Below are 13,048 nucleotides of genomic sequence, written 5' to 3'. Positions count from 1 at the left end.
TTGGGAAGGAGTCTGAAGGTTCACAGATGGGTGAATATGGACAGTCCTCGTATAAGGAGCTGTAATCCCAGCCCTTTCATTCATCTCAGATCCCTCGTGGAGTGTGGGGCAGTGGATATATTTCACAGACAGGCAAAGTGCATGTGTGTGTACACACACACATACAGAGAATGTTACTATTCTGGGAATAAGGAAAAATTCAGTTGAAAACCTTGAACACACAGCCTCAGTACTAATCTGATCCCATAATTTTCCTTCCAAAGCCTGCTCCAACCATCAGATTCTCTGAGGCTTTAGTGCCTTGAGCTCTCATCCCCTGGGACACTTACGCTGTCTTTATTTCAGTCATGTTTTATTTACCTCTGGCTCTCACTTAGCAAACCTTTTCTTCATCCTTGGGCCAACACTCTGTTTTGAGAGCTAGTTGACTGTTCCCTGGACTGTCTAGCCACGAAGATGACTGGACCATGATATCTTAGAAGTCAAGGGCCATCACATCTTTTTTTCTTTGGAAGCCTTCTCCCCAGTAAGGGCCTCCCATTCAGTGGATGCATAACAAATATCAATTAGTGGATATATTTCACAGACAGGCAGAGTGCATTGTTTTGTAAACAGTAAAGAGTTAAATTCAATTTAATCCATTTGACTTTCCTTTTGAATTCAACGGACTTTTGTTGAATTGTTACAAATGCCCTACACCGATTTGAAGCTATTCAAGAGTTGGCTTTTGTGTTCTGGAATAGAAAAATCTAGAAGTGCTGGTTTTGAGACCTCTTTTAATGCCAGCAAAGAGCTTCAGAGGCTGTCTTGGGAAAGGTGCTCTTTGTTACATATGCAGACTGCTGAGATGAAGCCACTTGGACCCATCTCCAGAACACTAATGTATTAGGCCATTAGTCAATTATGATTCAATGTTTTTAACAAGCATGTGTGTTCAGCCCTTGAAAGTGAAAGTAAAAGTCGCTTAGTTGTGTCTGCCTCTTTGTGACCCCATAGACTGTGTAGCCTGCCAGGCTCCTCTGTCCATGGAATTCTCCAGGTAAGAACTGGGATAGGTAGCCAGCCCCTTCTCCAGGGGATCTTCCCAACCTAGGTATTGAACCCAGGTCTCCCGCATTGCAGGCAGATTCTTTACTGTCTGAGCTATTAGGGAAGCCCGAGAATAATGGAGTGGGTAGCCTATCCCTTAAGAACTCTTAATGTTTGCAATGAATCCTGCAGCAGGTTGCAACTCAGAAGAGCAGCACCAGAGAGGAGCAGTGAGTGCCCCCTCATGACGCAAGAAATGCTGCCGTGGGCGCTGTCTGCACATTACATACGTAGGAATATCGTTTCCTTCCCCCAGAAGTATATCCTCTCTAATAATGTCCTTGTGTACATTATCTTTTGGATCTGTATTTCAGTTCCACTTTTGAAAGATACACGAACACACAGAAAGACAGCTTTCTCTAAAAAGTTTTTTCTACTTTAGAAAAACGAGCAGTACAAGACTCATAACAAATAAAGACTGCCTTCTGCCATCAGTGTCAGGAGATAACAGGCAGTAAGAAAAACGGGAGGAGCTTTGATGTGTGTGAGCCCTGGAGTGAGGGCAGGACTGCCCATGGGCAGGCTTTCCTTTTTTAGATGCACTCAATCTTGCTGAATTTTCCAAGAATGCCCCAAATACAAATTTTTTGTGTGAAAGCAGAGGGTGCTCTCCCAGGTACTCAGTGGTAAAGAATCTGTCTGCCCAACCCTGGGTTGGGAAGATTCCTTTGAGATGGAAATGGCAACCCACTCTTGCCTGGGAAATCCCATGGACAGAGGAGCCTAGCAGGCTGCAGTCCATGTGGTCGCAAAGACCTGGACATGACTAAGCAACTAAACAACAAACAGATTTTTAAGAAAATCGAGTAACAATGAAAAATCCATACAAGCTTGTTTCCAGATATTCCTTCACCGCATGTAATTCAATAAAATTTAAGGGGAGCAGTAAACAGTAACCGCCACGCTCTTGTCTGTGCAGGCAGTGCCAGTTTCAGGGAGCTCTGTGAGCGTCCAAATGGGTCCTGCCAGGAATTCTGCCTCGACTCTGAAATTCATTCTGGACGATGTCTGGATGGCCGCCCATGCTGCTTGCCCTTGGTGAACGTCCCTGAAGTCGACCCCACTACACCCAGAGTGCGCTGAAGGCCTCCTGAAGCTTTTTGTTTGGATGTTTTATTCTCACTCTCCTGAAACCTTTCGCTCTTGCCTCTCTTTTGTTCTCACAGGGATCCTTAGTGAGTTCTCAATAAATCAAGGATCAAAATTTGCAAACACAGAACCTGTTCTAAGAATCCTGTGATGTGTCCTTACTTGGCTGTGGTTTGGTTTCCATCTTTTTATCTGGCCTGGATGAGCTCCGGTTGGGGGCGGGAACTTTCTCTCACCTCCTGTTTGCAGCTGGCCCTGCAGCCCTCTGCCCTTCCTCTGGGGAGACGAATCCCCTTCCACGCTTGGAAAACGCACTGCTTCACCCCACGCAGCCTCGCGGGGTCTCCTTCCTGACCAAAGGGCAGCTCACGGGAAATCTTCCCGGACGCCACCAGCAAGCTGAATCACAGGCAGAATGACACCCATTTAAAAGAGAAGTTCTTCTCGCACCCTCTTCACAGCCAGTGCTCTGGGCCCCCTTTTTCCACATTCTCAACAACACTTCTTCTCTTTTATTTTTTGACAATAGCCATCCTAACCGACGGAGAGGAGCCTAGCGGGCTACAGTCCATGGGGTCGTAAGAGTTGGACACGACTTAGCGACTAAACTACCACTACCATCATAACATGTAGTTAGAATTTTTTTGCATATGTGATGCAAACTTTTAAGATCTACTCCCTTATCAGTTTTCAATTATACACTACAATGTTGTTAACTACATCCAGCAGGCTGTCTATTAGCTCTCCAGAACCTAGTTACCTTATAACTGGAAGCTTGTACACTTTGACCACCCTCAGCCACTCATCCCACCCCCAACAACCATCACTATATTTGTGGTTTCTATGAGTTTGGATTTTTTTTAATTCTACATATAAATGAGATCATATGGTATTTGTCTTTCTCTGACTTACTTCAGTTAGCATACATTCTTGAAGTTCATCCATGAATTTCCTTCTTATTTTTTTATGACCAAACAATATTCCATTCTGCCTTCTTCAATTTCCTTTATTATTGTCTTATATTTTCAGTGTATAGATGGTTCAATTCTTTGGCTAAATTTGTTCCTAAGTATTTTACTGTTTTTGATGCTATCACAAATAAAATTGTTTTCTTAATTTTTCAGATAGCTCATTTTTAGCATATAGAAATGCAACTAAGTTTTGTATGTTGATTTTGTATCCTGAAACTTTAATTCATTTATTAGTTCTAACAGTCATTTATGGAGTCTTTAGGATTTTTTATATTTAAGATCATTTCACCCTAATGAAAACAGAGGCTATTTAAAAAACAAAACTACCATATGATGCAACAAATTTTCTTCTGGGATTTTTTTTTTTTTTGAAGGAAACAGAAACACTAACTCAAAAAGATATCTGTACTCCAATGTTCATTGCAGCATTATTCACAATAATCAAGATATGGAAAACTTAAGTGTCCATTGATAGATGAACGAATAAGGAAAATGTGATATATATTAATATATAATGAAATGTTATTAAGCTATAAAAAGAAGGAAGTCCTGTATTTTGTGACAACATGAATGGACCTTGATGGAATTATGCTATGTGAAATAAGTTAAATATTGTATGATCTCATTTATACATGGAACCCAAAAGAAAAAAAACAAACCATAAAACAATGAACTCATAGATACAGAGGACAGATTGGTGGTCATTGGAGTGAGGGTGTTGGAGGTGGGTAAAAAAGGGTAAAATGGCCAAAACGTACAAAGCTCCACTATAAAGCAAATCCTAGGGACCCCGCGCACAGCATGGTGGATATAGTTAATAAAACCGTATTGCACACTTGTCCTGCCAGGCATTCTGCCTTGACTCAGAAATTCGTTCTGGGTGATGTTCAACAGTTGAAAGTTGCTAAGAGACTCAATCTTAAAGTTCTCATTACAAGGAAAAAATGTGTAACCATGCTTTGCTGATGTTCCGTGCCTAAGTCACGTCCAACTCTTTGTGACCCCATGGACTGCAGTACACCAAGCTTCCCCGTCTTTCACTATCTCCCGAAGCTTGCTCACCATGCTTTTTGATGGATGTTAATTAGACGTATGGTGGTGATCACTTCAAAATATATGTGTATGTACACCCAAAATGAATATAATATTGTATATCAATTATATCTCAATTAAAAAAGTCATTTCTTTTTCAGTAACAACTAAAATATGAGGACAAAAATTCAGTAAGTGTATAAAAGTCCTGGGTAATACTAACAAGCAGTTTAATTTAATTAATATTGTTTAAAACTTTCCCACAACAGTAGAATAAACACTCTAAGTGTGCATTGAGAGATGTAAACTGTATTCTGGGCCACAAAATAGTCTTGATAAACACAAAATTATCTAGATCATACAAAATATGCTCAATAACCTTACTAGAATTAAACCAGAAATCAATATTCAGTACTTGGAAAGTTCCCATATATTTGAAAATCAAACAACTTCTAGATAAAAATGAATAAGCATTTGACTTGAGTAAAAATAAAAATATGATATAACAAAATGTGGGGAATAGAGCTACAGTAGCATTTTGAAATAAATTTATATTATCCAAATGCTTATATAGTCAAAGAAGAGCATGTTAAATCTAAAATAAATAAAGGAGGAGATTAATGTAAATAATAAAAGAAATTAAACATAAAACCAATAGAAAATAGAAATGAAATCAAAAGCTGGTTCTTTGAAAAGATGAATAAAATTTATGTGTCTTACCATTCTGATCTGAGAGAGAGCACACAGATTACCAATGCCAGCCATGAAAGAAAACACATTAGATCCTACAGATATAAGGTGAACAACCAGACATTATTAGGCATAGCTTTACGTACATAAACCCAACAAGATCGATGAAAATGGGTGAATTCTTTGAAAGAAACAAACTACCAAACCTCGCTTAAGCAGAAATAGATAAAAAAGAAGACAAAACAGACTATAGGGACAGAAAGATGTCGTCAGGGGCTGGGAACAGGAGACACTGGACACGGAAGAATATGACAGGAATTTTGTAGGTGATAGAACTGGTCTAGGTATTGATTGTGGTGGTGGTTATACAGCTATATGCACATTTAAAAACTCATAGAAATGAGCTAAATTTTAATGAAAATAATTCTATTGTGAAAGACACATCTCAATATATCTGACTTAAAAGACAACGCGAATGTCAGTTCTGTCCCTGTCTTCAGCTTTTGTAGCTCCCTTTGACTTCTAATAGCTTGTGGCTTCTTTTCCTCGGGCTTTAATGGCAGGAAGTACCTGCTGTATTCCTCCACCCAGAACACGGCCTTCCTGAGTAACCACGGCTTCCACCCCCAGAACTTTGCTGTACCTTTGAGACCTGGCACCACCATGGGGACAGGTAAAAATCTGGAGGAGTTCCAGTCATGCAGAGAAGGCTTCATCATCATCCCTTACTGTCTGAATTATAAAACGGTGGGCCCTGATACTGAGTGATGGAAAACACCCTGTCTGGCTCTGCTCCTGATGAGTTCATATAACCCAACTTTTACCTGGGTTCATTCAAAGTCAGCTGCCATCTGATAACCCTACAGCCAAACCTTTGCCTTAAGGAGTGGTCCAAAAGTAGAAGAAAAACAACCCTACCTGAGGATTTAGATACTATAAAAAAGACCTCTCACCTGGAGATGCTTTTCTTCCCAGTACATGGTTGCCAGTGTCTAGAGATACCTTCAGTTGTGACAACCAGAAAGATGCTACCAGCATCTATTAATAGTAGCCAAGATGCTACCAGCCAAGGATGCTCCTAGACATCTTACAATGACAGAAATGACCTTCAAGACAAAGAATTATCTGACCCCAAATCTCAACAGTGCTGAGGTTGAAAAACTGCTACAGGCTTTGACACAATGATAAGAACCAGAAACCAGAGGGGGTAATATCTTGCCTCAAAAGCATGTTGTAGCCTCCCTAGAAAAGCCCTAAATAGGTATGAGGCACCCACCCACTCCCATAAACTATCCTTCAGAATGGTGAGCCTTTAATTCATGGACAGGCAGGATAGGAAAGTGATTCTTAGATACTCCAGCATAACTGATAGCATTTTTCATTCTTACATATTGCTTCTCTCTTGTTTTTGCTTCTAAGTCTATTTCAGGGTCTAACCACCTTCTGGCCCAATTATCATCAGATCCCATTGCCAGAATGAATCATCCCCAGTTCAATATCCCTTGCTGTATTTCACTCTGGAACACTGCTTCCCTAGGTGATTTAAACTCTAAGAAATGCAGAATGAGTTTACAACATAATCACTTGAAACATCTGCATGTTGAAAAAAAACTCTGACTGCTCGAACTTTCTAACATTGCATCCTAGGTGGCATCACTTCCCCAGAGTCTCTTTGACACCATGCTTCCCAGTAACTCGGGGTCCAGGAAGGTGCAGATTGCATTTCCCAGACTCCTTTGCCAATTTGCTTCAAGGATGGACTCTCCAGGAAGAGCTGGAGCTTGGAGAAGGGGGATGGACTTCCTCACTTTTGTTCCTGTCACTGTTGCTATAGCAACAGTGGCTTGCATCCAGGAGCAACAGTGGCCTCCTGGGTCCACATTCTCATGGCGCTACACAACCCATCTCACAATGTCCTCAAACAAGTGTCCGCAACAGCTAGTCGATGCCCCCTTTCATAGACCTGAGGACTGACTCTGAAAGGTCTCCCCTCAGGTCTGCAGAGGTACCGGCACGGCTGGGCGGCGTGCCCCCTCCTCCGAGGCCTGAGGACCACAGGTGTCCTCCCCTGGCTCCTGGCTTATTCCATTTTGTCATCTCACTGAGGGCTGATATCCACTGCCTGCAGTTGCTTCTGGGTTCCCTCGGCATTCTCTCCGAACAAATCCTGATGTAAGTCCCCTCTGTAAACCAAAGCACCACTCTGTTCTAATTGGGCGGATCCTGACTGACAGACCTGCTGCCACGATTGTTTCTCCTGCTGCTGTCACTGATGCTATTGCTGCATCATCCTAGAAATCTAGGTAGCAGGTCTAGTTGCCTGCTAAGTCTCTTCAGTCATGCCCAACTCTTTGCAACCCTGTGGACTGTAGCCCGCCAGGCTACCCTGTCCATCGGGTTCTCTGGGTCTAGTTACTTTACAATAAATGGACCAAAGGTAATGCAGACAACATTTTCTCACTGACAACTGGTACATCAAATAGGTGAAAAATACATTAAGACGGTAGAGTGGGCTTCCCTGCTGGCTCACTGGTAAAGAATCTGCCTTCCAATGCAGGAGACATGGGTTCAATCCCTGATGTAGGAAGATCCCATATGCTGCACAGCAACTAAGCCGGTGCACCACAATTATTGAGCCTGTGCTCTAGAGCCTGGGAGCCAAAACTGCTGAGTCCATTTGCTGCAGTTGCTGAAGCCTGAGCACACTAGAGCCTGTGCACCTCCAAAATTAGAGAAGCTACTGCAATGAGAAGCCTGCGCATCGCAACTAGAGAGTAGCCCCTGCTTGCCACAACTAGAGAAAAGCCCGCACAGAAACAAAGACTCGGCACAGCCAAAAACAAATAAATAAAAATTTTAAAAGACTGTAGAGCAACTAAAACAGCAATTTTAAAGGCAAAATGTGCACTTTCAATTCTAGACATTATAAACGTGAAACAGAACTCAATTTCTATTTTCCATGTAACATAAAGAGGAACTGACTGCGTCTTCATCCGCTGACTGCTAAGGTCATCAGTCCCCTGCTGGGAGGGTCTCCCCACAAGGGAACACAGCTGACAGCTCGGATATCCTGAATCTGGGAAACCCACGGCATCAGCTTCTGCTTTCTCATCCGTTGAGTTTCCACCACACCGTGTACTTTTTTCCCTGGAGATTTCCTGTGAAAGACTGAGTTAACTCTCTTTTGGATAGGCTCTACTAACCATGGAAAAACCGCAGGCCCAGGGGACACTATAAAAGGCCACGGACCTGCCCGCCCAGTGACCCCCAGCTGAAGCCATGCGGACGCTCCTTCCCTCCAGCTGCTGCTCCCCCGCCAGGCTCCACCTGCTGCTCTCTGCGCTCTTCTTCTTGACCCTCTTATCCCCAGGTAAGGTGGCGGCTGATTACCTGGGTCCACAGTTCAGAAGGCTGTTGGGAAGGTCAGACAAGACCCTCGAATCAGTCTTATAGATTCATAAACCTAACAGGATGACAACAGGGGAGAACGGTAGAGAGATCATCCCTTCGCCGTTAGCCGAACATGGATGGCGTCACATTCGGCTTTATCCTTACTTTGTAGCTTGGGATGTCTGGGTGAGGCACAGTGACCCACTGGTAGGCAGGTAGATTGGGAAGGATTGGATTCCATCAGCATCTGTCGTTATATCTATTCAGTAGGTCAGAAACAGACGGACAGAGACCTAGCGACAGGATTTAGTGCAGAGGGTGTGTCCTGGGGAACTCTGTCCAGTAGGTTTGCCTCCTGAAGGAACTGACAAACCAGCATAATAGTGAGCACAGCTCTCATTACGGGAGAGGTGTAGCCGTGATTATAGAAGCAGGATGAACATTTCTAAAATCTGAACTAGACATCTTTGCAAAGTGAAAGGAGCACTTATCACTGTATCAGAACTAAGGCATAACCCAGACCTGTCTCGTTTAAACTGGCCACTGGGCCATGCTATGCAAATGGCAAAGACCCAGAAAGAGGGTTTCAGAAAGAGAATTAGAGTCCCTAGGGAGGGATTACTGAGAAGATCAAGTGCTGGTCCACATTTTAGGAAGGGCTTCTTATGTTACGTAGCATTGCACAGAGTAGGTACCTCAACATAAATCTGGAGGCAATTAGGAGGATAACAGAGTTTGGAATACTAATGCATGTGCGACGTGGGAAGAAAATGATTGGGCTGGGAAATGCAGACAGTCACATGAAATGTGAGACTCTGTGACCTTAAATCCTTAGGGCAAAGAATAAATGTAAGACCTTTGAGAGGTGCCCGAAAGACTGTAAGACAAACCACCCACGCTGCTGTCTCTGTGGCCTCACTTCCCCTCCCTTGTGGTAGGTCCTTACACCTCTGGAGTTTTAGCTAATTAGCTTTCTTTGAGAACCCAGATCACTGAGGGGCTCTTAAAAATATGATCTATAAATTCCCGGATGGCTCAGATCATAAAGAATCCACCTGCAATGTGGGAGACCTAGGTTTGATCCCTGGGTTGGGAAGATCCCCTGGAGGAGGGCATGACAGCCGACTACAGTGTTCTTGTCTGGAGAATCCCATGGACAGAGGTGCCTGGCCGGCTACAGGCCATGGGGTCACAGAGTCAGACACAGCTGAGTGACTAAGGACACACACATAAATTACTCAGCTTGCTTTCTTTGTCAAGGCAAGAATATATTTATTTTCTCATATGGGTGATTCACATACTGTTAGTCTGTAAAGGTCCAAATATGTTATTTCTCCATTAACTTGTACTCACAGTATCTTACCTTCCTGGTCTTCTTTCATAATAAATTTGTTGCCTCTACTCAGCTTGCCATGTTCTTACAGTCTCAACTGAGAATGTGTTTCTGCAGCCATCCAAAACTACCGCTATAAACCTCTCCTCTTCTTTATCTCAGTTCCTGGGTTCCAGTCCTAACCAAACAGCAATGTGCAAAACCCAAGAGTCAATCCCCACGTTTGGATTGGTGATCACAGCATTGACCTTCCAGGAAACCCTCCACCTACCCAGTTGACCAATACTGAGGGCCCACTGCTCAAGTTTCAATTCACAGACTTTTTTCCTTGAAGAAGGAATTATTTTAGGAAACCAACCTATCATTTTTAAGAATAGAAATATTTCAAAGATATTCTTCAGGGTCCGTTTATTTCTACAATAGCAGTCACTTGAAGCACTGAACCCATAATCTCGGCCAGAGTTTAAATCTTTCTTGCAACCTGATTGTGTTTGGTTTGTGTCTTTCACTTATTTCTCAGTTTCTGATGCATTGATGGTACCCTGTGATTTCTGGCACCCCTACAGATTCTGTCAAAATGTTACTTATATCGTTCCCATGGCAGTTGGGGAGATATTGAAGGAAGGGTTCAAGTAATCATTGACTTTCCTTCTATGACTTATGGCATGGCTCAAAAATTTCAGAACTATATTCATATAGTATTGACTGGACATTCTTCTCTTCTTTATGATTTTCATGGGATTGAGGCTAGCATTTTACTATGAAACATTATCTGGAATTTTTCTGTGCAGACAAGCTTTAATTTGGTTAAGGCAACACCCTTCCTATTTAAAAAATAATGTTTATCAGATGTTAATGTTGATTTTCTTTTCCATTCTCCCCTTCAAATACATATTTAAGTTACTTGATCAGGTGGGAATATTGTCTATGTAACTCTGTTACAGTAACCAGGAACATCACCACCAAATTTTAAGCAGAAAATACTGACATCATTCTTAGCTAGGCATGGCTTTGACAGGCAAGCATAAAACAATTAACGTGATGATAATAAAAACTATCTTATTTAATAGACTCCATCCAATATTAAATGGACCGTGCATTATTTCTTGACTGGTAAAATCTTGACACTATGAAAATTCTCAAGACACAGGTGAGTCCAAGTGAAGCTACTAACTGTCTGTTTCCTAACTCCGGCTCTAGGTGGATTTTCCATCTAGGTGGATAAATCCATCTAGGTGGATTCATTTAGCTCTGCTGCTACAAAGCTACTTAGTAAATTAACTTTTCTACTGTATAAATCACCAGGAGGAAATAATGGTCTGGACACAATGACCAATTTTCAGCTTTCTAATACCCTTTACTTTTTTTTTTTTTACTTTACAATACTGTATTGGTTTTGCCATACATCAACATGAATCTGCCATGGGTGTACATAAGTTCCCACTCCTGAACCCCCTTCCCACCTCCCTCCCCATACCATCCCTCTGGGTTATCCCAGTGCACCAGCCCCAAAAAGATATAATTGAAAGGATCATTTAGCATGTCCAGAAATTTAAATTTCCTCTGATACACTCCATGATGAAAATTTCTTTGTCCCTTGAGTTAGGTAGATCATATCTAACTTGGAAAGAAAAAAATAAATTCTACTTTCGGAGCTGATTGAAACATGAAGAGATTGAGAGGCTTTCTACTAGTTTAGAATGAACCAGTACCACATCTGAGTGGGCTTCCCAGGTGGTGCTAGTGGTGAAGAATCTGCCGGCCAATGCAGGAGATGTAAGAAACATGGGTTTGATCCCTGGGTCAGGAAGATCCCCTGGAAAAGGGAATGGCAACCCACTCCAGTATTCTTGCCTGAAGAATCCCATGGAGAGAGGAGCCTGGCCCTCCCGTAGAGTCACAAAGAATCGGACACAGCTGAAGTGACTTAGCACACGGCACATCTGAGTATCCACAGAGTTGTTTTTCCTGAAACCTCCCCCATCCCTTATCTAAATGGACTGGAGGAAATAGGAGGTGAAAATGCCAAACATTTTAAAAGAAGCATAAGCACAGAGACGGAAGCATAAGCTGACGGAAGAAAATTGCAATGTTAACTATATGAGTCTGCAAGCTTCCTACGACCTACAACCCCAGAATTATCTTGATCCCGTTTAATCAAGGTCATTTCATTTCTTATCAAACTTATTTTTTCCCAATATGTTCCATCCACATAGGTCTTTCTGTTCTTCAAATAAACTAAGCAAAGGACCTTGGTCTCTATACACCTATCATACCCTCATGTGGATAACTGCTTGTCTGTTTCATTTTCATCATTCACATCTCAGTTCAAATGCTATATCCTGAGAAAGCCTTTCTTGGTCCATTTTATCAGCTCCATCCTCCAGACTATATCTGGCTTATTATTGCATTCTAACCACTTAACACTTCGTGAAATTATCTCATCATTCTATTTCTCTATGGTAAACTTTTCCTCACTGAATATAAGTGGCTGTGAGAATAAGAAACATTTCTGCCATTTTCACTGTTCTATTGCTAGTACAAAGAAAAATGCCTAGTGAATAGAAGACACTCGACAAATACTGGTTGAAGATCCATATAAAGGAGTAAAATAATGACATTGTGTATTTAGAACATACATTTTGTCCATCCCTTTGTTGTTTCACTTCAACATTTACCAAAGTTATTTTTGAAGCTTAAAGATATAAGGAAAGGAGGGGAGTTTGTCAGTATTTTGGCTCTTGGGTAAAAAGGAGATAGTGAATGTGATGAAGCAATTGGATGGATACTTTGTCTAGTTTCTTTCCTGCATGTAGAAATGCTCATGCTAGATCTCACCTAATCTCACACCTAGATTTACAGGTTTATATTCATGGGCTAATGATTTTAATGCCTCTCCTTCTGCAGTAAGAAGTGGTATGGGTTCTGCGCAAAACCACTGTCTCAATCTGGAAGGCATTTGCCGAAGAGACACCTGCAGAACAACAGAGGATATAATCGCCTACTGCAAGAGAAGGTGGAAATGCTGTCGCTCATGGTGGATTCTCATACCCGTTCCAACGCCTGCTATCTATTCAGACTATGTAGACCCCGTTAAGCCTAAGATAAAATGAAACTTGGAAAAGCATCAAAAATGAAACATGCTTGTGTCTAAAAATTTTAGAATATACACATTAAACACTGCTGGCTTTATTATCAACTTCTATCATCTCTTGTCAATAAATAACTATATATTGATTTCAAATCAACCCGAATACTGCTTCTTTGGAACTCGTTTCAATCCAAAAAAATCCTCTTTGAAAGTAACAAAGATTGAGATTGACATACATACACAACAGTGTGTAAAATAGCCAGTGGAAAGTTATTATAAAGCACAGGAAGCTCAGCTGGGTGCTCTGCGATAACCTAGGCGGGCAGGATGCGGGTGGGCAGGGGAGGTGGGAGGTCCAAGAAG

The 13,048-nt window shown here is 41.9% G+C and overlaps 1 protein-coding gene across 1 annotated transcript; it reads left to right on the top strand.

The window, feature by feature from the left end:
• LOC108634074 (beta-defensin 109-like) lies at positions 7,982-12,848 on the top strand. The gene is made up of 2 exons (XM_018041804.1): positions 7,982-8,241; positions 12,502-12,848. The coding sequence occupies exons 1-2, from the start codon at positions 8,151-8,153 to the stop codon at positions 12,705-12,707; spliced, it is 297 nt and encodes a 98-aa protein (XP_017897293.1). The 5' UTR covers positions 7,982-8,150; the 3' UTR covers positions 12,708-12,848.

The sequence above is a fragment of the Capra hircus genome, chromosome 27 (assembly GCF_001704415.2).
Source record: "Capra hircus breed San Clemente chromosome 27, ASM170441v1, whole genome shotgun sequence".
NCBI lineage: Eukaryota > Metazoa > Chordata > Mammalia > Artiodactyla > Bovidae > Capra > Capra hircus.
Note: the sequence above shows the minus strand (reverse complement) of the source record. Positions and strands in the feature narration are given on the sequence as shown.

Excerpts from the sequence above, each read along its gene's own strand:
- LOC108634074 (XM_018041804.1), top strand. The coding sequence starts at position 8,151 with ATGCGGACGCTCCTTCCCTCCAGCTGCTGCTCCCCCGCCAGGCTCCAC. Across the intron at positions 8,242-12,501 it reads CTTGACCCTCTTATCCCCAG|TAAGAAGTGGTATGGGTTCT; the intron begins GTAAGGTGGCGG and ends CTCCTTCTGCAG.